We start from the raw sequence: 24,785 nt of genomic DNA, 5'->3' as shown, positions 1-24,785 counted from the left end.
TATCAAGATGCAAAAATTCCCCACGCACACAGATATATTTACGGACGTGTCCCTCCAGAGTGATCCAAGATCAGTGTCCTTCGGCAATCATATTCCAATTCTGAATATCTCCTCTGCGGGAAGACTTCCGGTTCTTGCCTCCTCCTACACCGCCGAGCTGTATGCCATCCATGGAGCTCTCTTTTTGACGCCAACCCACGATATCCGGAGGGTGATAGTGTGTTCTGGTTCTCTGATTCTCGGTTATTCTATGCTGGGATCTAAGTCACCAAGGAAAAAGTTGAAACGAGAAGGCGGATGAGTTGGCGAAAGGTGGACACGTTGGGGCATACAGAAACATTAAATTACACAATTTAGATATCTGCCCCGACATTAGGGCCCAGTCGATGTTGGAATGGCAGAGAATATACGAGTCGGTACCTCTTATTTCAATTTTTGAAGAGAAGTTAGTAGACGTCTGTGGTACGAGAAGATAGGTGTCAGGAGGAAACAGGCTTAGTCGTTTGTGGTCTGAGCACACTCGGGTTCCGGTGCATTTTGCCAGAATCAGGTGGCAGTATTTGGACAGATGTAAAGTAGCGAGTCGGTGGGGACGCTGGATTACATCTTTGCATGTGCGGTTTTTTGTGAGCAAATGCTGCATAATAGAATTAACATGCCCACGTCCATCAGGTGTCTCATTCAATCAGAGAACGTTGACGTCTAGCTTGAAACTAATTAATTCTTAATTTGGTGTAATGACGTAAATATCGAAATCAATGTATTTACTTGTTTTTTTTTTTAAATTGATTAAATTGTTGTTGTTTAAATACTTCCTCTCTTATTAGTGAAGTTCGATGACTCTACAATCATGTTCAAACAGGTGTGTAGGCAAATCGTAGTACAATACTAAATTTTCTATCTTCAAATTTATATTAATCCAAGTATAAAAAATCTCAAATCATAACTATTATATAGGGTGTCCCAAAGTGAACGCAAGATTTGAATTTGCCGCCATTTGGGCAGTAAAGTGTCAAATTGTTATTTTTTATGGTTTTCAACACTTTACTGCACAAATTGCGGAAAATTCAAATCTTGCGTTCATTTTGGGACACCCTTTATATTAAAAAGTTTCTACATTTCCCCAAGTACACTAAACCTAAAACAAATGTTAACTACTACAATAATATCTTTGATATTCTGCCAATATCACTATTTGAAACCGGTCTAATCGAGGACTTGAAAACGGACTATGTGAAGTATTACTGTTTCAAATCACTTGTGTTATGAGTAATTTCATTTATTTGAAAATAAAAAATGAATTTTGAATGATGTCAATTAAGTACACAAATCAAACAATTAATGTAATTAACTCTCTTGTTATTCAATCTCATTACTATTCAAATGTATTCACCGTTGTTAGAAATATATCACACGCAGTCTCATTGAGAATTATAGAATTTTTACCGGAAATCACTATTGTTTCCATCTGAAACCGTTCTCTTTAACCGATTCCTACATCCAACCTCCATTGTTTCACGTTGTTCTGTTTCTTCCTTCGTCGTGAATTGTGTAAAGTTTGGTTTTATTGTGCGATTCCAGTCGAGGATTATGAAAAAAAATACGTTTTTAAATGAAAACAAGGTGAAAAGTCAATGTAAAAATATTAAAAATCAATTAAATGAAGAAAAAATCAGTAGAAACAAAAAATATTTATTATTTCAAATGAGGATTTTGCATAAAAGAAAATATAAAATGAAATAAATTAATGTAAATAGTAAATAAAATGTATAAAAATAACATAATTTTTAAGTCAATAAAATGAAATGATTCGATAGAAGCTAATTTAATTAGCACCAAAAAATTAAATCCAAATATTATTGAAACTTACTTTTCCAGTTCCACGATTATTCCTTTCTTACATTGTTGTAAATTCTAAAAATAATTTCATTGTTTAAAAAAATTTAAATTACAATAAATTAAGGTAAAAATTATATAAAGTATACAAAAACAATTTATTTGTTATGTTAATTTTTTTTAATATAAAATTTGCGATTACAGGCGAGAATTGTATAAAAATATACGTGTGTTGCAATGAAAACGAGGTCAATAATCAATTTAAAAATAGATTAAGAAAAATATATTATTCTTCATTTGAAAAATAAATTATTGGCAAAATTATGGGTACAAAATAAAATAATTTAATAGTCATTAAAAAAAACTACTTGATATATTTATCAATATAAAAAGTGATTAATTTGTTACTTTTTTTATTAAAATGTATGCACTATAAATTACTATAATTTCTTTAATTGATCAATTTTGTATAATTTCTATTTTGAATCATATAATATATTAAAATAATTGTATATTTGCATAAATTATATTTGTTTTAAATATATTTAGATTTTTGTAATTCGAAGAACTACAAAATTATAATTATTTATATCAATCACACTTTTTTAAGTCATTTATTTGTATTTTCAAAAATGGCTAATCTGAAAAACTTCTAATAAACATGTTTATTTTATTGATGTTTTGATAGCAATGTACTTAAATGAAATAATACTTTGTTCATTGCTATTTAAAGTAATTGAAGTATGTTTATTCAATGAAAAATCCAAAATTTATTTTATAAACTTAGAATTATAGCAATGCGGGTTGAAAATTTGGAAACAAACAAACTTTTAATTAAGATAAATAAAAGTTAATTCTAAAATACAAAAGTATTTTTTTAATACAGAAACTATCGTTTTTTTTTTCTCATCTATGTATTTAATTCCTCGATTTATCCAGTTTCAAACAGTCCGTAATATTAGCGAAACCGGTCACCTGCATTATACAAGGTATTGCATGTAATATATGAATAAATAAAATTTGAATAAAATGAAAAATCATTTTTTAAACTTTTATATAACAACAATTATTTGTTATTTAGTTTTAATTTCATTTGATTGGATTCTTTAAATTATATATATATATATATTAATACTTCGCATAGTTCGGTTTGAACGATTTGAAAATTTCTAAACTAACTAAATTGTAATTCAAAGTACAAATAAAATCTTAAAAAGTAATATACATAATTATTATTTTTATACATAAATGATTTTTTTTCCTCTATATAGTCAAGTGTCTTTTGAGCTGTTTAATTTTAAGCGGTTATAAAGTCCTGAATCAGTCCAGTAACAAACAGTGCGGTATATTGGCAGAGCCGATTACCCGGACAATACGAGGTATTACCGTATTTACTGAAATAATGAAGCATTGTTCTTAAAATTCTTATAACAATTGTTGTTGTTTTTTTGTCAATATGAATATTAAAGTAATTAATTAACTTTCATATTATTTATTGACTTAGGTAGTTTGTTTAAATTTGATTCGGTTATTCGAATATATTTAAACACGCCAATGCATTTGCAATTGCCCATTTCCATGCTAACATCTTTCACTTCTATTGAGAAATGCCGATTTATATTTTTACAGCTCATTATTTCTTTCAAAGATAAACCGGTATTTATTGCTAGTTTTCATACTTCGTTCTGCTATCCTGATGTTTAACTGTTTGCAAGTAATTCTTCTGACCAGATGGCCGTTTTCTATTAATAATTCATCTCTAAAGAATTTGTTTTCTAGATTAAAAATATGAACAATCAAACAAAATACACGAAAAATCCATTCCATACAAAATTTAAAAAACAATTTAATGTCATCAAAACGTCACAAATCTGCAAGTTGGTTTCGCGTTAATTCAAAAGATTAATTAAACGAGGCATTGTGCAGGGAACGACAATAGAGTTGTTTTTTTTCTTGTGTTCGGAACAATTGAACCGAACGTAAATAGTGTAGTATAAAAAGGAGGCCGATTTTGCCAGGTAATGTGGAAGGTGGTAGTGGGTACATTGTGCAATTACACCTGAACCGTTGGCGTTTGCAGTATCAGTTTGCGGTCTACGCACGACGCGAGAACGTTCTCTTCTCTACATACCAACGTGTATACTTACATTTCTATAGACCACAAACGAAAGACAAGAGACTGCCATCATGTCGGGGAAGGCCTTCGTAACACCGGACATCATCTACATGAACGAGCTGAATAAATTCGAGGAGGTGTGCACAGAGGGAAGTGATATTGTGAACTTTCTGAAAGCCAAGACGGTCTTCCTGACGGGAGCCACAGGTTTCCTTGGGAAGGCTCTGGTGGAGAAGCTGCTCAGGAGTTGCGAGGATCTGGACACCGTCTTTATACTATGTAGAGAAAAGAAAGGCAAAGACATCCATACGAGAGTTGATGAGATGTACAACGATGTTGTAAGTATTGACGACATTTTTTTTTAGGTTTTTTTTTTTATTATAAAATATGAAAGATTATATTATGAAAATGTGTATTATCAATATAAGAATTTTACAATAATTTAAATATGAATCAACTTCATTACATTTATAAAGCAATTGTGAAATAGAATTAAAAAAATATTCACTAATAATTACATTTATATTACATAAATAAAAATGAATTGTAATAAATGTTATTATTATTATTCAAATTATAATAATTTCAAATATTTGAGTTAACACATAGTTTTTTAAATTGTTTAAAGTATTGTATGAATCTAGTATTTTAACAATAAGTTTAAAAAAATGATATATGTTAAAACGATATAATAAAAAAAATGTTTAATATAATTACCATTACTAGAAACATACAATAAATTATATCAAATTATAACAAAAGAAAATTCATTGAAAAATATCTATTATTAATGATTGCATTATGTGTGTTCAAAATGTATGTAATTGGAGAGTAATTATAGAAAAACCATTTGCAATTTAATTAACATCATTACAATTGTAAATCAGTTATTAAATAGAGTTTAAAATAATAATTTCGTAATAAATATCATAATTATTGAATTTATGTTCATATACACATATTGAAACACACGAATGGAACCTAATCTTTCTTTCATAAATATATAAAAAGGAAATATTACTGTATCAAAATTTAAGAAAAAAACCTGTTTTTCATCCTCGTCAATTTAGATTATTAATTTAATCGATTTTTTCTTAACTGTGTATAAACTATTTCTACTATTTTCTCAAAACTAATTAAATATATATCACTCTTAAAATTAAATTTAAATTAGTCAATATTTGATGATCAAATAAATTTATAATTGTATTTTTGTACTCGATTATAAATACTTCAATTTTTTATATAAATAAGGTTTATCATACTATATTTCAAAAATTATTAAAACTTTAAATATAAAATTTTTATTGTAATAAACTGATATAAATAATAATTTTGGTAGAATAGAATTAAAAGAATTATAATTATTAAACTATTTATATTATAATATTCCATAGAAATTAATCAACAAATTTTGATAAAATCTTTAACTGATATGTTATTTATATTAATAATTTACGCGTTTTAAAGTTCTTGATTATCCGCTTTGAAAATGTCAAAAGAAACTAAATGTTAATCGAGAAAAACAAAACTAAATTCGAAATAAATAGAAAATAATTTTATATATAAATGATTATTTTTTATTTTACTTTATACAGTCAAGTTTCTTTTTGCAGGAGTTTTCAAGTCCTCGATTAGTTTGGTTTCAATTCAATTAACAAAATGATTTGCATTAGTTTGTTATGTAGATTGTAATAATATTTTATAGTAAAATGAACACAAGGACGTAAATATGTAAACATTCCGAACTATTATTGTTAAATTAATTCAATGTGAGTTGCAAGAGTAGAAATTAACCTAAATACTGGAAGTTTGCTAAATTGAAGGAAAAAAATGAAATTGAAAATATGCTGCTGCACTTACGTTATTCGAGCAAAATTTTGTAATATGGAAAGACTGTAGCCAATGAACTGAATAATAATGTTATCATGACTCAGTATAAAATTTCGATTATAGAAATATAAATATAACTTTTTAATTCTGCTTTAATAAAATGAAAATGAATGGTATACAATATAATGTTTTTTAAGATCATTAAAAATTATAAAAAAATATTGTACAATTTGTCAACCTCCAAATAATTTATAATTCGTAAATAAAAAATAGACTTTAAAAAATAAACAAATTGAATAACTTATATTTTCACCAATATTTTGTATTATCTTATATATTGAGATTAATAGTAAAATAAATATTTAGTTATACAGTGGAACCTTGCTTAACGAGTTTAATCCGTATAGTGAAATATATTAAAAAATACACATATGTGTGCATACGTTTTAAAAATGATGTAGAAGGCGCGTAATCCGGGACTTCTCTTCTCGTTATGCTCGTTATATCGAATCGTCGCTCGTTAAGCGAAATGCTTGTTACGCGAGGTTCCACTACATCGTATATATAGTCAAGACTTCTGTGTTATTCAGAAATAGGTGACTTAATATATATTTAACCAGTGAAACTTTTGAGTATAAAATTTGAATTGTTTTCATGAAATTATAATTTGTCAATTTACTATTTTATATAAAAATAAATAATATAAAATTTGGTTTCAATCATTAAAATTTAAAAAAAATAATAAACAAATATAAATCTTAGATTAAATGTAATGTAAATATAATTAAATTCGATCCATTATTTGGAGAAAAATATATGAAATTTAATTGTTGAACGTCCTCATTATCACCAATAAATCATTTTTACCCCATTTGGGATAATTTTCCTTAGTATGCAAACACCTGAATTAGAAAGTAAATTTTAAATTACCAAAAGTTTAATTTCTTCTTTTGCATTTTACTGTATATATTTTTGATATTTCAATTTTTAGATTCGCCAAATTGTATAAATTATCTTTAAACAAATATACTTTAGCTATTTCAACACTTGAGGTGAATAAAGTCAATTATTTACTCTAAGAAATTATAAAACAGAATATTATTAATGTAAATAATGTTCTTGAATATAATATATTTCCTTATTAAAAGAGATTACAATTTGAATATTTTTTTGTTAATCTTTGACCTTATTTTAATTATCAAATTAACATTCTTCAACCTTTTCACTGCGAAAATATACGAAATATTTCGCGGAGTGGCAAAAATATAATATAGTAAAATATAAATAATTCAATGTTATACAATTACATTATTCATAATTCATTGTTTTCACAGACTGTTAGAAAATTTCTACGATTATTATTCAATGCACCTCGCACAGTGTGGCTTCGGTCAGTCCGGATTCACTATAGTCCGCTTTTAAAACAAACTAAATTTTAATTGAGCAATATATATAGTCAAATCTCTTTTTGTGTATATTAAGTTCCTTGATTAGTACGGTTCCAAAGAGCTCGACACATTCAGTACTAGATAAAATAATTGTGCTAAGTAGGGAATACTAATTAAAAATTATACAATTTAGTATATAATATATTATTAAATGTTTTCACAAAATAAGGAAATACCACATACATAATTCCGTAATTTGCAAAATGTCCACGTCTACAACGCATAAAAGTTTGTACATAAAACAAACAAAAAGTCTGAGGAAATTTCCAGTTTATCATGGATCTTAAAGTGAATCATTCTAAATGTATTCTACCGCAATGTATGTTATTGCTTTTTACAGATTTTTTTCCATCTCCTTAAACATTTTATGTCTAATGTCTAATTACGTACCAGGAAGAAACGCAAATTATATTATCAATTATTTTCATTACGCTCGTCTATCATCTGTGAAATAATTCTCGTACTCGTATGTTAATAATTGGTTCATTTCTGCACTCCTTGTTGCAAACCACATGAATCACTCTTTTCTCTTTTTGTTACACTTACATTTTCCTTGCAGAAACACATATAAAACACGTTAATTTTGAAATGCGTAACCACTTAAAGTTCGATAAATTGCAAACGATTAAACTTGCTTAAATGCAGGTATGATTACATAACAAACAAGTTGTTTGTTTAACTGAATAAAAAATATCTTATATAACGAAATAGTACACATTCATATTATTAAAAAGTATATCAAATTATTGGTGCATCTTATACTTCCAAATAGCTTCATCACTTTTATTTCTTGATACTAAATAGTTTTAGAAATAAAAATAATTACCTCATTTCTAGATTTTAGGTAGAAGTACAAATTTCAAATGTATGCGTCATATATTAAAAAAACAATGAATCTTTCTTAATTTAGTTAATCTTCTATTTGCTTTAATTATATAGTAAACCCTCGTTTTGTGCTTAGGGTTGCGTTTCTAGACAACAAATGCTAAACGGAACATCATTAAACTATTCATATTAATATGTAGAAAAAAAGTTACTTTAACATATAGAAAATATAGAACTTTTTGGTTTTCAAGTAGTCGGCATTATATCGAATCAAGGAAACCCTAAACGAGGTTCTACATGTTTAAGTTATTTCAAAAAATGTCGATTTATCTATAGTAAAATTTTAATTTAGAAAGCTGTAATGCCAATATCTCCAATAAAATATTGAAGGATTTAATTGGTTATTCAGAGCTCTTAAACTTTAAATTATTTTGACTTTATGTAAGATATTAATAAGATTTACATCATTACATATAGGTGTTTCAATATAATAAATAATTCAAATTTCAAATCCTGTTTAGATAAAAGAAATAAAATGGAAATTATAAATATGAAAATACAAACTTATAAGAAGGATTTAAAGTGGGATTATACAATTCTTTAATATTCAATATTTGTAATTGGCATTGAAAGAATCTTCATTAAATAAACGAATAAATTTTTGGATTAACATGCAATCCGAATATGCTTGGAATAAACGCGACGACGTCGAGATTATATAATTATTGTCGGTTATGTTGCGTCAGCGTTCGTCGAGGATTTCGTGCATTGTTTTATTGTCGTTCGTAAACAAATTATCGATATTGGCGCGCGTTTATTTACATTTGGAGAAGCCGACACAATTTGTAAATAAATAATTAGTCAATGCAAAAACATATTTCGTGCACATTGATTGGCTAACCGCTCGTTGCGTAAATCTGTTTCAAAATGTACATTTCACGCTCAAGATGAGACTGTTGTGCTGGCTACTCTCTTCATTTTATTTGCCATACCAATCTGCCACTCGATCGAGAAAGTAACGGTAAATAATCAGATGTTTGTCCACAGAAGTGCGAACAATGTTCAAAAATCAATATTTGCCAATAACTTTTCGTTAATTTACGCATGTACATTGAATATTAAACGTGAGAATAATTTATAGAAAATGTAACTACAGTAATACCTCACATAGTGTAGGTAATTGATTCCGGATGTTTGAAACCGGACTAATCGAAGAAATAAATACATACAAAAAATAAACCTCCTATAAACTGTCATGTCCCGGAATTAAGAAATCTCTGGACCCGTGGATTATCTCGTAGTTATGTCCAGTTATGTCGCTATGGAGCCTTAGAGGAGTTTATGAATAATAAATGCAATATTACTAATTAATTTTATTGTACATATCAGTGTTTTTATTAAGAAATCAACTATACAACTATTGATCTCATGGATTATTAACTAAGAGTTATATTATCCTCTTAAATTAATAATTAGAAAATAGGTGAACTTTCCTCGACTCTTCAAGTAAGATCATGTTCTCACTTCGAACCTCCAACTAAGATTATGTTCTTCGCTGGGCCCTCCAACAATGACTAACTTATATACAAAATATAATACAAAAATGTATCCATTTCAAAAAGGAAATTAGTTTTGACCTTGTGGAAAATACAACAATTTATTGTGTAGCCGTTCTTCGGAATATTCCACAAGTTATTCTAAATAATCCCGAACAAGTATCCGTTTGTATATTTGATGGATATGTGAAATATGCTTTGAAATAGTTAAGAAGAAAGTGATAGACCTTACAAATATACATTTAATTATACAATAGATGATAATAAATTGGTCGTCCACGACAAAACGGTAAAAAAAAACAATAAGATATTTATAAAAAAAATAATGTTGTTTATTTATATTATTGCTCAATTTTTTCTGAATATTTCAAACCGGACTATAGTAAATCTATATAAAAAATATTAAATATTAACTAATTATCTGTATATTTCTTTAACTATTTATCTGTAACAATAATTTACTATTAACATTTGCAAATTCGTTTTTATTCAATTGAAATGTGTGCACGTGCATGCAAATTATCATTGAAACATTGCAAGAATTGTTAGTAAAAGTATTTACAGATAAATTATTAGCATAAAACATTGTAGCACTCTTATAGTATAGTAAACCACAATCTTTTGCAATTCACTTGTTTCCTGTTTTCAATCTGCCATATGCTTTCATTTAATTAATTTACGTTCGGAATAATACAATTACTTAGAATTATATTATTTTATAATTTTGAACCAAAATCCATTTTTTCTACCTACATCACATGATGAGATTAATTGTAAGCTAATTTTTGTTATATTTTTCTTTACAGTTCTTTAATAGACTGAACCAAGCACAGCCAAAATTCAGGCATAAAATTAGGGCAATCAAAGGGGACGTCAGTTTTCCAGGATTGGGAATCAGCGAAGAGGATAGGAAACTTATCACATCGAAAGTAATATATTAAAAACGTTTTTGAAATATATACTAATATTTACATTTTGTTGGATTTTTTTTTCAGACTAACATAATACTTCATGTGGCTGCAACCGTTCGTTTCGATGAGAAAATTAACTTGGCAGTGGACATCAATGTGAAGGGAACAAAAGAGATGCTCATGCTTGGAAGGGAGTGCAAACATCTGCAATCTTTCGTGCACGTCAGCACTGCATTTTCGAATTGCCACATGTACAATATCGAGGAAAAATTGTACAAACCGCCGTTCCGAACGGAGGAGATCATAAGTCTGGTGCAGTCGAAATCCGATGAAGAATTAGAGAAATTGACGCCCAGGTACATTGATTTCACTTTCGTCGTCTCGCACATTGAATTCGAGCACTGAACGTTCCTTTTTTGATCCGGGACAAGTTTCTCAACATCTTTTAGTCGGTTGCATAATTGCAGCGAGTCTTTACTGAGTATGACTGAGAGATTACTGCTTCACTATACAAGTTAACAAGCTCATCCGAAAGAGAATGCGTTTCAGATAACAAGTTTTAACAATCGGATAGTTTATGTAATGATCGCTATTGCATAACAATATTTTCAATAGTCGTATTAATTGTGCTAACTCACTATTAACATATTTTAAACTTACACAAATTGCCATACGTCAATCGGATGGTGAACACTCATTTAAACAAAGATACATGATCCTTTTCCACACATTCACGTCTTTATTCGCACGAACGTACTCATCGTTCACAGGAACGTACACTTTCCAATTATCATTTACACATATCTATTTCAATTATATTTCAGTCAGACTGAAGACTTTTTACAAAACAACATTTAGTAAAACGAGGCAAAGTGCAACTGACATTTCTGTTTCAATATAACTGGTTTCCATGATTACCATTACTTGGTACTACTGACAGACTTTTACTCATGGCTTACATAATTTAAAAAAACATATACAACAATTTAATATTATATACAAATTTGTAAAACATATTATTCTATTTGATCTTGAAGTATATATTATATAAGTATGAATTTATATTAAAAAAATAACTTATAAAACTTATCATAACTTCTTAAAACTATTTTTTTCAGTTTGTTATCTCAATGGCCAAACTCTTACGCCTTTACGAAAGCAATTGCAGAAGGTACAGTTGAAGAGTACCGAGATGACTTACCCATATGCATATTTAGGCCAGCAGTTGGTAAGTTTAACAATTATCCTCAAAACTGGTTAAATCATTATATCGTTTCTCAGTCGTCTCAAGCTACAAAGAACCTATAAGAGGTTGGATTGACAACGTGTATGGACCTACAGGAGTTATAACAGGAGCCGGCGTTGGTATATTGAAAACACTTCATTGCAATGGATCTAGCATTGCAGAAATTGTTCCAATCGACTATGTAGTGAATGGCATTATCAGTGCTGCATATAAAACTGCCGTTACAAAGTAATTATCTAATAAACCTATTTGCAATTAATTTTACTTTTTAACAAATGGTTTTTAGGAGCGAAAACCTTCCGATTTACAACTTTGTGCAATCCCGAGACAATCCAATCACGTGGCAAGATTTTTGCACGATGAACAAGAAATACGGACTCCACGTGCCTGTAATGCAGGCCGTATGGTACTACAGTCTAACTTTGAACAGAAATAAGTACATGCATTTACTTTATACTTTATTCTTGCATTTCATTCCGGCTTTATTAATCGATTTTTCGTGCATCGTCGTTGGTAAAAAGCCACAGTAAGTTTGTTAAAAACTAAAGTGAAAGATTAACCTAATATACATTTTTATTTAGATTTATGAAAGTTTACAAGAAAATCCACAAATTCACAAAAGTCATCACATACTTCTCAATGGGTGCATGGTCTTTCAAAGATGAACGAACAAAAGAGATGTGGAACAATTTATCCAACAAAGACAAAGAAATCTTCCCATTCGATATGAGGTCGATAGACTGGGATTACCATTCGCAAATGAACACCATGGGCATAAGGAGTTACCTGATGAAGGAGGATCCTTCGACGCTTCCTGAAGCTCGAAAGAAATGGATGAAGTATGTTTTAACGATCTTTTTTTAAATATTTAATATTTTAATTCATGTATGTTTACAGATTGTTCATTCTACACAACACATTAAAAGGACTTTTTGCCTTCGTGGTGCTTCGTGTTGCATATGGCGTGTTGGTTTCATTAATTATTTAAGAAGAAATTCTGTATTTATTTTATTCTGACTCTATTATTAAACTTTTTTGTTTTTTTTTTTATATATATATATAAGCAAGGTGTTTGTACGCCGCGTGCATTAATAAATCATGTAAATATTTACACGTAATTTTTTGTCCCTCACCCTCTCAAAACATACAGAATTAGTGAAATATTCCCTTGAAACACCATAAAGCCAAAAATGGGCACAAGGCTTGATTTGAAAAGTATAAAACCACTGTACATTTTAGCCACTGTACTAAGTTTAGTCCCTCTGTATAATTTCGGTAACAAAAATGTCAAGAATGGTAAATACTTATACGCCTTTCTGGTCATATCCATCTTCAGTTTCATGCCTGTATTATCGCTCCAGGAAAGATTGTTCAGCACTTATCCATTCACTCCAAATTACACGGATATTTTACTAGACTTTGGTTCGTACGTTTGTCTTACTCTCGCAAATTTGATCAACTTAATTGTTCTGCGGCTAGTGCATTGGAAGAAATTAAACACTTTGATCAGAAAGATTCAAATTCTGGACTCTAAATATTTCAAGCAGCAGGATGATATAAGCAATAAACGATTCAACGTGGAGTGTTCTTTGTATTACGGCATTTTAATCTTTGGTTTAAGTTACAACGAAATATTCTGGGACTTGGCTTACGGCTTCAAATCCAATTGGGCTTATTTCTTTCAAAACATTCAGAAATTGCAACTGCTTACAACCTCAATGCTAGTTCACAATATAGCTTTAACGTTCAAATACCGTTTCGAGTGTCTGAACAGAAACTTATCCCAAACTAGGATCAACCTGTACGTTAAAAAAGATTTACTGTACCCGATCGCCAATGACATGAGTAAATCAGTAAAGGTAATCAATGAGATCCATAAAAGTCTCTTGATAATGTTTAGAGACTTCAATACAATCTTTGGAGTGCCCGTGATTTTCATCATGATGGTTTTCGTATTCGGTATGTTGCATCCCATAAATTCGGTACTTCTTCAACTAATTAAAGGGAATATCATCAGTGGTATGGATGATCCTGATTTTGGAAAGCATTACGTTGCTATTACCTCCCTAATAGCAATAAGCACTTTTGTAAGTATACATAGTAAATAAATAGTATCAATGACAATTTTAGTTGTTTTAGACATTCGTTATACCTTTTTCGTTTTCTTGCCACGGAGCCGTTGCAGAAGCGAAGAAAGTGTCGCTCATTTCCAGAACGGTTATAAATGATTTACCTATTTACCTCTACGATGAATCTTTGAAGTTGTTGATCGACGAACTGAAAATTATTGCTGAAGAATCTCCTAACAAGTACCCTTTGTTCTCTGCTCGTGGCTTCTACCCAATCGACAACACTGTACTTTTAATACTCTTTGGAACTGTTACCACGTATTTGATTGTTCTAATACAACTTAATATGGAGGATTAATTATTTTAATTACATAAAAATATTATTAAATTTGTATGATTTCTACTAAAATGATTAAAATTTGTACTTTGGTCAAGAGAATCAATAAATTTAGTAAATTGTGAAAATTCGTTTCGTTTTAAATCGAAGTGTCTGCGTACCCTGGTGCAAGCTTGCTGATATGACGTGATCCACAACAACCTCCAATTAATACCGTGAAAAGTGAAATCTCTATGTTTAGTGAGAAACATCACAACAATTTAATCGTTGCCAGCATTTGGCAGATTGAAAATAATAAATTTATTATAAAAAGAAATATATACATATCATGGAAGATTCTTGTGAAAAATATATATAATTTCTAAGGAAATTATTTGGTGTGTCATAAAACAAATTAGCTGTGAGGTAAAAAAGTTGGTCAAAGACTGATGTGTAAACATGTCAGAAAGTAGTAATTTTAGTAACAACAATAAAACCATAGGTCTTTCTGACCTAATTTATTAACTTGTTTACTTGTTTATAATAATGATAAAAATATAGTGGACAAATAAAATTTATTATATACATAAATACAATAAACTGGCTGTAAATGAAAATAATGTATTTTTTTAATGAATAAGCATTTGGAATAACGTGTTTATATGTAACTTTTTATGATGTTCAGTTATTTATTTACTAAGTATGATTGTGTATTTTTGCTTACAACTAGAGAGCCCAAAGCACCAATAAATAGATAATAAATGTAATTAGCACCGAGAGCGAGGAATGATCACCGATTTCGATGCAAATAATGAACCTGTGCGTATGGGCGGACTCACGTTTTGTTTATAGTAAATTCTATAAATAAAATGTAAATGGTTTCAGTCGTCGCAGCTGGAAGGCGTTAAATGGATTTCCGAAGGCAAAAATAATTACGACCATTTGATCCGCGCTCAAAAACACGTCAATTTTCCCGCATCGAAAACACACAGATAATCGCGCATTGTTTTTGTTCCATCAACGATGTTCCCAAATTCTGATGGATGCATGGAAATGCTATCAACGTATCCATTTCAATCTTGAGCTGTTGAACGTTTTATTGGTATTCGGTGAGCTTTTGTTACGGCCGTCGTTGTATACAGGACGCAGAGTTAATGAAAGTGTGTATAACGTATACAAGCAGCTTGGAAATTAAGCAGATCTTTCGGAGGCCGCATGTGTTTTGATTTAATGGCTTGTAAATATTTTAAATACCGCCATTAAATACCGGCTCCTGTACACCACGAAAAGTTTCCAAGAAAACACGGATGATCGTGCGGAGAGTATTAGAAAATCAATCAAAATATCTGTATCCAATTGGGCTCGATGAGTTTCTTTCGGAATCGCTTTGAACATCACTTAATCACGATAAACAAAGCATAGTTGGGCAAACAAACTTATTTAAAAAAAATTAACTACTAGTATAGTCATGCTTTTTATGTATTATAAACGTTGCTAATAATAAACTACTTCTATTATGTGAAGAGATTATTCATTATTTATTGAATTTCTGGATCATAAGAATGAGACCCCACTCGAAGATGATCGGCTTCGCGTCTTGGAGTAAAATTAGTCGTCGGTAATTAAGCGGCAGTACAGCCAGACGTGCCGCGGTGTTAAGTTTAGGCCTAAATAGTCTTATACATGAACCTTGGATACAACAGGACCAACAGCGGAGGAATCGAGCTTTATTGTGAATACAGTGAGAGCAGCAGCAGCCGCACCCGAACGACACCAAATGATTAACAACGCTCTTTTTGCAGAACAACCCAATGCAATGGGTTTCGTTGAGTTTCTGGCTACAGCATGGTCCATCCTGCTCCTCATCATCACCATGCCTTTCTCGCTATTCTTCTGTTTCAAGGTATGTTATTGGTGATAGATTCTGAACGGTATCTCCTATAACAATTTCCTAGGTTGTTCGAGAATATGAGAGGGCGGTCATATTTCGCTTAGGTCGACTCAGAACTGGAGGCGCTCGAGGACCTGGAATCTTTTTTGTGCTTCCCTGTGTCGATACCTACAGGAAAGTTGATTTAAGAACCGTTTCATTCGATGTCCCACCGCAAGAAGTAAGATTTTTGTATACAATTACATTAATTAGTTAAAAACCAACTATTCAATCTACAAACATTAATTACATATTTATCAATGACTAACGCATTAATTAATTATTCAATCAATAAACAACGCGTCAATTGTTTACTTATTGATTGATTAGTTTTTAACCTTGATTTTACGGAACCGAATCATTAATAAACATTACCACGATACAAGCATAGAAGGTACGCCGGAGGACATATTGAGGAGGGTCACCAATTTTGTGGGAATAGGATGTAAACAAAGCAAATAAAATATTGAAATATGCAACGGATTATAGTAAACATAAACATTATGTTAATAATTTGGAAGATTAAGTGATCACCTACAGTAAACTATTATTATAATAAATAATAGAATACGACATTTTGAATCATAGTCTAGTTTCATTCATAATAACTAATAACAAGAGTTTCCGTGAATATCTAATCCAGGGTTTCCCAAACTTTTCCTGCAACGAAACACTCCGTAAATCCTTAAATTTTCATGTATTTCCTTGTTCAATATGACTATTTGTTGATGCTCAGGACAAAATAACGTTTAATGTATACTTTGTAATTTATGTAGAAAAAGTATGATCATATTAATTCCATCAATATTTAATAGTTCATATAATAATTGTAACTACTTAATGTGACTATTTTTTGTCATTCTTCTCAAAAATAGTTATCTTTATTGTCAAATTTAGCTTTGTATTGAATAGTTATGACTTATTCTAATTGGCATTTATATTTTTAGGCGTTAACTAAGGATTCGGTGACAGTGACTGTAGATGCAGTAGTATATTACAGGATTCAAGACCCACTCAATGCAGTAGTTCAAGTTACCAATTACAGGTAAGCATGAAAACTGTTTAAATAAGCAATGTTAATGTTGTTTAAATTTAAGCAATTCTACGCGTTTATTGGCAATGACTACACTTCGCAACATCCTTGGAACACGGAACTTGGCCGAAATTCTTTCAGATCGTGAAGCAATATCGCATGCGATGCAAGCATCCTTAGATGATGCCACCGATCCATGGGGAGTGAAAGTGGAAAGAGTTGAAATGTTAATTGAAAATTAGAAATTTTAAGAATCCACTAAAATTATTTCAAATTTCAGAAAAGACGTCAGTTTACCAACGCAGTTGCAAAGGGCTATGGCAGCAGAAGCTGAAGCAACAAGGGAAGCTAGGGCAAAGGTTATCGCTGCAGAAGGTGAGATGAAAGCTTCGAAGGCTTTGCGAGAAGCGGCAGATGTAATCCACGCAAGTCCCGCTGCTCTACAGGTAAATAACTACAAAACGCAATGCGAAATATATGTATATATATATTTTAAAAAAATTTAATATCTATTCTAGCTACGATACCTTCAAACGCTGAACAACATATCAGCAGAAAAGAATTCCACGATTATATTCCCGCTGCCATTAGATTTTATACTCCCATTTCTCGGTCAGACTAAATAAAATTTGTTTACACCCTAAGTTCAGTGCAACAGCAACAAAATATATTTTAAAAATAAATATAGAAATATAAATAGTACATGATTAATATACACCTTTTTGGAAGCGCAAAGCCAAGCTGTCCACAGGAGGAACACGTTTTCTCGCCACCTTGCGCAGCTTCGGCATGGAAAACTCGTTCTCGATCATATCTTGACAAACGTCGAAGATCAAATCTTCATCGGTGGCTTGCAAACATACGCTCATTGTATTAGTCCCCGATGATTTGTAACTCTTAGAGGAAGGAGGTAAGAATTTAAGACTTTGATTTGAGTCCGAACACTGTGGAATGTATTGGAGGCTCCTAGTAGATATAACTTTGGAGCAAGTGCTGCATCTGCTAATACCGTACTCATCTACTTTTTGCGGTTTAGACCTCAATTTATCGTCCAGTGTAAATTTATGTGAGCAACGATGAGATGGAACGGTTGAGGGTGCTTTCGAGAAACCCCCGTGACACTCGAAGTAGTTCTGATCACGGAAATTTGTCAAATCTAGATCGGTGTTCGACGCAACGTCCTTGCACGTCGTTTCAAAATAATCTTGACACAAATGTTCATACTGCTGCCGCTTTGGCGTGAATTTAAAGACAGCTTTGTTGCCATCACATCTGGGGGATTCGCATCTAATCTTAAAAGCAGTTAGATGTTGAGGATTTGGGCTTTGAGAACGAATCAGTCTTCTTGGGGTTTCGCTATCCGAATCAGCACAGCAGTCTTCGAAATCGGTTATAACTGAACTTACATTTGTCGAACTGTTTCGTCTTGCCCAATTCTTTTGAGACCTGAAAATTTAATCCAATTTAATCCATAATTCCAAGCCGTTAATAATTAATTTATTAAAATATAAGTTACTAGAAAATGATTGACATGAATCATGTCATTAAATATTAAAAACGATTTTGTATAAGTTTAACATCTTAAAGTTAAAGAATAAAACTAAAATAAAAGTATAAATATTTTGTATATATCCTTCGAATCTTTAATAATAATTCGTAGTTAATATTACAAAAGCGTATGTAATAAAATTACCATAAATCTGAAGAACTTGATTGTTTCTTAAGGCATTTTAAAGCACTTACCTTTCCATATACAAATGTGGAAAGTATTTTTAACGACGGTAAGTAAATATTATTTTGTATTAAGTTGGTATTTTTTTATGTAAAACTTACTGTGGACAACATTTGGAGTGATGCTTCATTGATGCGATAGTACGCTTGGGTTGTTTGTAGTTCATAGTACTTTTGATGTTTGAGGTGATTCCGATCCTTCCGCTGAAAGCCGACATTCCCAGTTGCCAAGTTACTGCTTTACAAACAACTAAACCCATAATAAATCGATAAAAATCTTATAAATTAGTCAATTAATGAATCATTAAATAAAACATGTTCCCAATAAATCAATACCATTACAAAAATGTAAATGAACTTCAAAATATATTTTATTGTCAATTTATACAATAATTGTAAATGATAATTAAAAAAAAGAAACACTTTTAAAATTAAGCGAAAATCTTAAAATTAATATAAGAACGCTCTTACAGCGACTAAAATAAAACTAAAACTTAACAAATATTGAATTGGTATGATATAACTTATATATTGCGTAATATATATATATTTTGGTAGGCTAAATTCGATTTAACACAAAAAACTCCTTAAAACGTATAGTATAACAAGTAATATATTTATATATAAAAAAGGAAGTACAAAAAGTATATATTATTCCTTTTATATAATCCAAACATAATTTCTAAAAAATGTTTATAACAACTAACTTTAGAAAAAAGTAACGTTGATTTCGTATAAAAAATATTAATATCATTTTCTCATGTTACCTATGAATATAAATATAACACACATTTGTATAAAACGAGGCACTTAGTAATTTCAACATATTGCAGATACAACGTTCTCTGGAAGAATTTCGAAATATAGACTTAATAGTAGAAAATACGATGTATATATTTTAAAAGAAATGAAGAAAAAAGAACTTGTTAAAGCTTATAGGAATTCAGTATTAACAATATGACGCTTTTCGTGCAATTTCCTGTGATCATTCCTTGTAAATTTCCTCTTACAAATTCTGCATTGGAATTTAAGAACATCGCTGTGAGTTTGCAAATGCCGTGGCCAAGCCTGCTTTGACACTATTACTTTTGAACATATGGGACACTTTTTATCCTCGGCCGCTTTGTACAAAGCATTGAACTTCTCCAATTCGTTAGGCGGATATTTCTTCTTAACATTTCTATGCTCATATTTATCGTGGTTAACCAAATCATCCAATGAATGGAATACAGTTCCACACTGCTTGCAAATATGAATATCCAAATCTTCAAGAACAATTGTACCCTCAACTTCATCATCATCTATCACTATTTCCCCCATATCTTGTTCTTCAACATTTTCTGTTACAGTCCGAGTTACCGACTTTGGGGATGATTTAATTGTCTTAGTCTCAGGCTCAATAACCTCTTCAGAGTCTGCCTCATTTTTGCTAGATCCAAAAATGCTATCCATAATCTCGGTAACATCTGGAATCACCTTACAATCTGCTCCATTCTTCTTAGCTTTCTTAACTTCAACACATTTAGCATTGAGACTCTTCGAAGTATTTTTTTTAGAAGAAGGTTCTTTTTTTCTTAATTTATAAATACTATTCACAACTTCAGCACCATCTGGAATCGTTTCACTTGCTGATTCATCCATTTTAACTGTCGTAACTTCAACACAATTAGCATTGTGACGTTTTGAAGAATCACCTGCAATCAGTTCACCAGTTATTTCATCCATCAAACTAGTCTTATTCTTTGAAGTATTTTTGTTTGTTTTAAAAATGCTATCCACAATCTCATTGACATCTGGAATCACTTCACTGGCTGTTCTATCCATCATAACAGTCTTAACTTCAACACAATTAGCATTGAGATTCTTTGAAGTAATTTTGATAGATGGTAGTTTATCAGTTGGTTTAGTTTTCAATATTATCGCATTGTTTTCATCTGATTCTAATGTCATTGGTGAGTTTTTTAGAGCTTCTTTGATGATTTTCAACACAGAAGTCCGCATATTTTCATTCAATGTATATATGTTTTCAGAAGCAGACCCAGTTGTTATAACATTTGTTGCTTCACCTGCAGATTTGTGTGATTTTCGGTTTGCACTCATTTTTGTCTTGTTGTTGTTTAACTCCTGCTTCTTTTTGCGCTTTGGTGTATTTTGAGGTTCATTGTTATTGCCCTCATCGTCATTCTCTTTATTTGAAGCTGGGCTTTTTGAGAACGGACTTGGTGTGCTTCTGCCACCTGATGCACATACCTCATCATGCTTCTCCATGTCATCTTTATTGGAAAAGGCTCTGCAGCAATTCTTACATGGATAGAACACTGAACCATCTTCTGCATATAAAACATCAGGTATTACCCTGGATGGACTGTCGGGTTCTGATTTAACAACAACTGGTGGACTTTTCTTTCCATTTATATAATAGTCATCTGTTTCTTTATAATTGACTGCCTTTCGTTTTCGTAATTGCTTAGCCATGGTTTACCTACGAGAATACAATAAGAGGAAATAAACATAACCAACAAATAGTGTAAATATTAAACACTCTTGAAATCTAGACTTACCAACGAGAATTCTGCATATATTCACTATAATGTAAATGAGTGACCTTAATAACTAATAACTAAAAATAATATTAAACAAAGACGAAACATAATAGAAAACTTCTTAAACAAAAATAAAGGAGAAAACAAAATAAAAAGCGTCGCGTCAAAATTGTCAAACTGACAATGAGGGCGCTGTACTGCAGCAATTAATGTAATTCAAAAAATTGCCGCCAATAATTTGAAAAGAAAAATTAAACAAAATGTATTCATTTTTACTGATATTTCTTTATTTATATATTTTTTATTCAAATCTCATGCATTTATTATTATAATTATTCATTTTTATCCAGAGGCTGCTGTTGTGGGAGCTGCGGTTGTTGCATCTAAAAATTCCAAATGTAAATGTTAATAAAGAAATTATAATCTGAATGTAAATGTTACTTTGTCGTCTGCAATTCGCTTTGTTATTTCCATTGAAGGCGGAGATAAGTCCTCCTCCACGAGGTGGGGGTCCCCTGGGTGGTGGTCCACTAGGACCTCCAGAAGGGCTTCCACCATTAGGGCCATCTTGTCCATTTGCTCCAGCTTTTCCTACAAACCCAAGATGACCACCATTTGGAATGCCAACGTTTCCAGTATCGATACCTCCACTAGGCTTAGAAGCCCCAAACTCGCACTATAAAGGAACAAAAGTTTATAACTTTAAAATATATTCACTATCACTCAACAATACAATAATTTATGAAACTAATAAAATAAATAAATTATAAAGTACTACATAAAATTTGTTATTCAAAAAGCGACAAAGTGCAAGGCCATCTTAAAACCGACATGAACCAACAGCATTCTGTTTTGGGAATCTGCCTGTAGCACCAACATTGATACAGAGATTTCAGTCTAATACGCGGATAGAAATTACCAATGCTCCATGATTCTACAGAAATGTTGACATCCACAAGCAAGCTAACATTAGTTTCGTTAAGGAAGATATAGTTAAGGCCAGCACAAGATACTACCACCGGCTATCGAACCATCCAAACCAAGTAGCTACGGGGCTGATGCATACAGCAAATCATTACCGAAGACTAAAGAGATTCAAACCGGAAGATTTACCCAACAGATTTAGAAACAACTAAATGAATCAATGTTTTTGAGTGCATAAATATTTGTTATATATGTGAAGTGGAATTGCTGTTTCATCTCTTGATTATAATAAAGATAGTTTGCTTCATTTATAATTTAAAAAAAACAGCGATAATAATTCAAACAATATGAAAATAAGTAAATGGAACACGCAAATGCATATTGATTAAAATTGAATTATTTTAAATTTTACACATAATAAATATTAACATTCAAATTATTTCCAACTTACCCAAATAGCCAAGAGAACGACGATTGCTACAAAATACTTCATGTTGGATAAAGTAGCAGTTGAATGCATGCTTCTACTCTCGGATTGTATGCTTTTTATATTCTAAACTGCAACAATACACATAATAAAATATATTGTGCATTTTTTTTTAATAACTAATACCGGAAGTACTATACAATATTTTTAATTCGCTTCGTATTTCCAGTGGCGTTCTTATATAATTATTTATATTTTTGTTAGATTAAATATAATAAGAAATGATTATTTTATTTTAATTAATTAAAATTTTTGTTTCATAACGTTGCAGAATAATATGAAAAAAAGAGTGATAAAAGTATAATTAAAGAAGAGATTTTAACTGATTGAGAATGATGTATCAATTTTATATGTCAATAATCCATAATATAATTTTATAAAAAATATTATATAAATGGCGTTTTCAATACCGTCATTCAGCATTAATCAAATAATTTTGAAGATATACGAAGGTTTAAAACTTCGGTGAACCTGGATATGATTTGTTAACAACGGAGATCCTGAAGCAACCTACTGCCGACTTATAGATTAATTAGTTAAGCGTTCTATGAAACTCTTAACATCTTTATATGGAAACCACGTTATAAGAAAATAAGAATTTATACAAATTATAATTATTTTGCTAAATTATTCACATCATTCAAATATAATATATTCTGTATCCATTGCATTTAATGTATCGCTATACCATCAATTCCTCATTATCTGAAGTTTAGATTCTAAAGACTTTTGCAGAAACAATTTTTAAGTTAATTAAGCTGAATTATGTAATAACCGCGTTATAAGAAGGCTGTCACAATTTGTGTTTCGCGTTTTATGGAAACAGCGTTATACGAGGAATTACAGAATATAAAGAAATAAAAATTACATTATCTCAAAATTGATTACGAAAGTCAAACAATTAAATATTTAAAAAATATATGGAATGTTAGATGAATTTGATGATATTGCATTTCAAAGTTTGTTTTATATAATACAATTTTGATTAAATTCAAAACACATTACATACAGACATATGCTATGCCGATTACATTGATAAAAGAAGAATAATATTTGAAATAGCATAACATGATAAGTCAGTTTCAAAGACAATAAAACAAAAAAAACAACACATCAAAAGAAAGTAATATATAACTATAAGAATATATTGTTTGTAAAGCGTAGAAAATAATATTATACATTGGTAAACTGTATCTTTTTTTAATCTACGTCTATGGTTTTTAGTTGTTAGAAATTATCTGTTTTTATGACATAATAATCAGCACGGAGTTGCACATTTCGTTCGCTCTCAAGGTTAAAAAAAATAATGAAAAAAAAATACATAATAGAAAAATTGAACTAATGATCATACTTTTCATTGTATCTCTTCACAAATCGATGGTTATCAAATTGTCATCAAATGCATTAGTTTAAAGTTCATATTTTGTATACATGAAAAACTATATCTTGCAATTCAATGTAATGATTATATTTAAATTACTTTTTTTAAATTATTTTTAAACATATTTATTTATTATATAATATACAATATATGTTAATTTTACAGAATTTTCTTAGTACCCCGAGTATAGCGTGTGAGTCTTGTTTGTATTTTTTCTAATTTATTCAGTAATTATCATACATTTCTTTAACTTAAACATATATAATTTAACATATTGTTTTATTATGCGATTTGCTCAAAGTTATAACCTTTCTTTTTATTAGTAAATACAAGTTGCTGATGTTAAATATTTCTAGCTACTAATTTTATTATTTTTTTTTTGTATCAATTTATGTTAATTTAAATTAATAATTTGATTTTGTCATTTGATCTTTATTACTTAACATTTAAATAATTTTCAACCACAGTGAATTAGTATTTATTATATTTAAATTATTTGAGTTAAATCCCTTAATTAGTTCTAAAATGCTAAAAATCTCAACTACAGCATATCAAGGGTCTGATGTGGAAGGGCCCACATATTAAGTTGTTAAGATTCTG

General features: G+C 30.1%; 6 protein-coding genes across 6 annotated transcripts; 3 read left to right on the top strand and 3 right to left on the bottom strand.

The window, feature by feature from the left end:
• Positions 1 to 3,851: 3,851 nt before the first annotated feature.
• Positions 3,852 to 12,820, top strand: LOC108567619 (putative fatty acyl-CoA reductase CG5065). Its single transcript, XM_017928199.1, has 8 exons — positions 3,852 to 4,290; positions 10,421 to 10,543; positions 10,610 to 10,881; positions 11,644 to 11,753; positions 11,807 to 11,999; positions 12,058 to 12,297; positions 12,353 to 12,610; positions 12,669 to 12,820. The coding sequence occupies exons 1-8, from the start codon at positions 4,024 to 4,026 to the stop codon at positions 12,757 to 12,759; spliced, it is 1,554 nt and encodes a 517-aa protein (XP_017783688.1). The 5' UTR covers positions 3,852 to 4,023; the 3' UTR covers positions 12,760 to 12,820.
• Positions 12,821 to 12,961: 141 nt separating this feature from the next.
• On the top strand, positions 12,962 to 14,198 carry LOC108567611. Its single transcript, XM_017928190.1, has 2 exons — positions 12,962 to 13,858; positions 13,911 to 14,198. The coding sequence occupies exons 1-2, from the start codon at positions 12,962 to 12,964 to the stop codon at positions 14,196 to 14,198; spliced, it is 1,185 nt and encodes a 394-aa protein (XP_017783679.1).
• A 1,472-nt stretch (positions 14,199 to 15,670) lies between these two features.
• LOC108567625 (band 7 protein AGAP004871-like) lies at positions 15,671 to 17,780 on the top strand. Its single transcript, XM_017928208.1, has 7 exons — positions 15,671 to 15,897; positions 15,959 to 16,059; positions 16,112 to 16,267; positions 17,034 to 17,131; positions 17,184 to 17,345; positions 17,400 to 17,565; positions 17,638 to 17,780. The coding sequence occupies exons 1-7, from the start codon at positions 15,840 to 15,842 to the stop codon at positions 17,743 to 17,745; spliced, it is 849 nt and encodes a 282-aa protein (XP_017783697.1). The 5' UTR covers positions 15,671 to 15,839; the 3' UTR covers positions 17,746 to 17,780.
• On the bottom strand, positions 17,765 to 19,125 carry LOC108567624. The gene is made up of 2 exons (XM_017928207.1): positions 18,953 to 19,125; positions 17,765 to 18,565 (listed from the first exon to the last, which is right to left on the bottom strand). The coding sequence occupies exons 1-2, from the start codon at positions 19,108 to 19,110 to the stop codon at positions 17,827 to 17,829; spliced, it is 897 nt and encodes a 298-aa protein (XP_017783696.1). The 5' UTR covers positions 19,111 to 19,125; the 3' UTR covers positions 17,765 to 17,826.
• A 418-nt stretch (positions 19,126 to 19,543) lies between these two features.
• On the bottom strand, positions 19,544 to 21,520 carry LOC108567620 (cell wall integrity transcriptional regulator CAS5-like). Its single transcript, XM_017928200.1, has 2 exons — positions 21,412 to 21,520; positions 19,544 to 21,332 (listed from the first exon to the last, which is right to left on the bottom strand). Exon 2 carries the CDS (start codon positions 21,323 to 21,325, stop codon positions 19,784 to 19,786), a length of 1,542 nt encoding a protein of 513 aa, XP_017783689.1. The 5' UTR covers positions 21,326 to 21,332; positions 21,412 to 21,520; the 3' UTR covers positions 19,544 to 19,783.
• Positions 21,521 to 21,676: 156 nt separating this feature from the next.
• Positions 21,677 to 22,859, bottom strand: LOC108567626 (putative polyketide hydroxylase). The gene is made up of 3 exons (XM_017928210.1): positions 22,769 to 22,859; positions 21,835 to 22,069; positions 21,677 to 21,776 (listed from the first exon to the last, which is right to left on the bottom strand). Exons 1-3 carry the CDS (start codon positions 22,835 to 22,837, stop codon positions 21,736 to 21,738), a joined length of 345 nt encoding a protein of 114 aa, XP_017783699.1. The 5' UTR covers positions 22,838 to 22,859; the 3' UTR covers positions 21,677 to 21,735.
• Between the last annotated feature and the right edge of the window lie 1,926 nt (positions 22,860 to 24,785).

The sequence above is a fragment of the Nicrophorus vespilloides genome, unplaced genomic scaffold (assembly GCF_001412225.1).
Source record: "Nicrophorus vespilloides isolate i.1.1-1 unplaced genomic scaffold, Nicve_v1.0, whole genome shotgun sequence".
Classification (NCBI taxonomy): domain Eukaryota; kingdom Metazoa; phylum Arthropoda; class Insecta; order Coleoptera; family Silphidae; genus Nicrophorus; species Nicrophorus vespilloides.
This window is presented reverse-complemented; position numbering and strand designations above follow the sequence as displayed.

Excerpts from the sequence above, each read along its gene's own strand:
- LOC108567619 (XM_017928199.1), top strand. The coding sequence starts at position 4,024 with ATGTCGGGGAAGGCCTTCGTAACACCGGACATCATCTACATGAACGAG. Across the intron at positions 4,291-10,420 it reads ATGAGATGTACAACGATGTT|TTCTTTAATAGACTGAACCA; the intron begins GTAAGTATTGAC and ends TTTTCTTTACAG. Across the intron at positions 12,298-12,352 it reads GTCGTTGGTAAAAAGCCACA|ATTTATGAAAGTTTACAAGA; the intron begins GTAAGTTTGTTA and ends ATTTTTATTTAG.
- LOC108567611 (XM_017928190.1), top strand. The coding sequence starts at position 12,962 with ATGGGCACAAGGCTTGATTTGAAAAGTATAAAACCACTGTACATTTTA. Across the intron at positions 13,859-13,910 it reads TAATAGCAATAAGCACTTTT|ACATTCGTTATACCTTTTTC; the intron begins GTAAGTATACAT and ends TAGTTGTTTTAG.
- LOC108567625 (XM_017928208.1), top strand. The coding sequence starts at position 15,840 with ATGAACCTTGGATACAACAGGACCAACAGCGGAGGAATCGAGCTTTAT. Across the intron at positions 16,060-16,111 it reads CGCTATTCTTCTGTTTCAAG|GTTGTTCGAGAATATGAGAG; the intron begins GTATGTTATTGG and ends ACAATTTCCTAG. Across the intron at positions 16,268-17,033 it reads TCGATGTCCCACCGCAAGAA|GCGTTAACTAAGGATTCGGT; the intron begins GTAAGATTTTTG and ends TTATATTTTTAG.
- LOC108567624 (XM_017928207.1), bottom strand. The coding sequence starts at position 19,110 with ATGGGTTTAGTTGTTTGTAAAGCAGTAACTTGGCAACTGGGAATGTCG. Across the intron at positions 18,566-18,952 it reads CACTCCAAATGTTGTCCACA|GTCTCAAAAGAATTGGGCAA; the intron begins GTAAGTTTTACA and ends TTAAATTTTCAG.
- LOC108567620 (XM_017928200.1), bottom strand. The coding sequence starts at position 21,325 with ATGGCTAAGCAATTACGAAAACGAAAGGCAGTCAATTATAAAGAAACA.
- LOC108567626 (XM_017928210.1), bottom strand. The coding sequence starts at position 22,837 with ATGCATTCAACTGCTACTTTATCCAACATGAAGTATTTTGTAGCAATC. Across the intron at positions 22,070-22,768 it reads TCGTTCTCTTGGCTATTTGG|TGCGAGTTTGGGGCTTCTAA; the intron begins GTAAGTTGGAAA and ends GTTCCTTTATAG. Across the intron at positions 21,777-21,834 it reads AGCGAATTGCAGACGACAAA|ATGCAACAACCGCAGCTCCC; the intron begins GTAACATTTACA and ends TGGAATTTTTAG.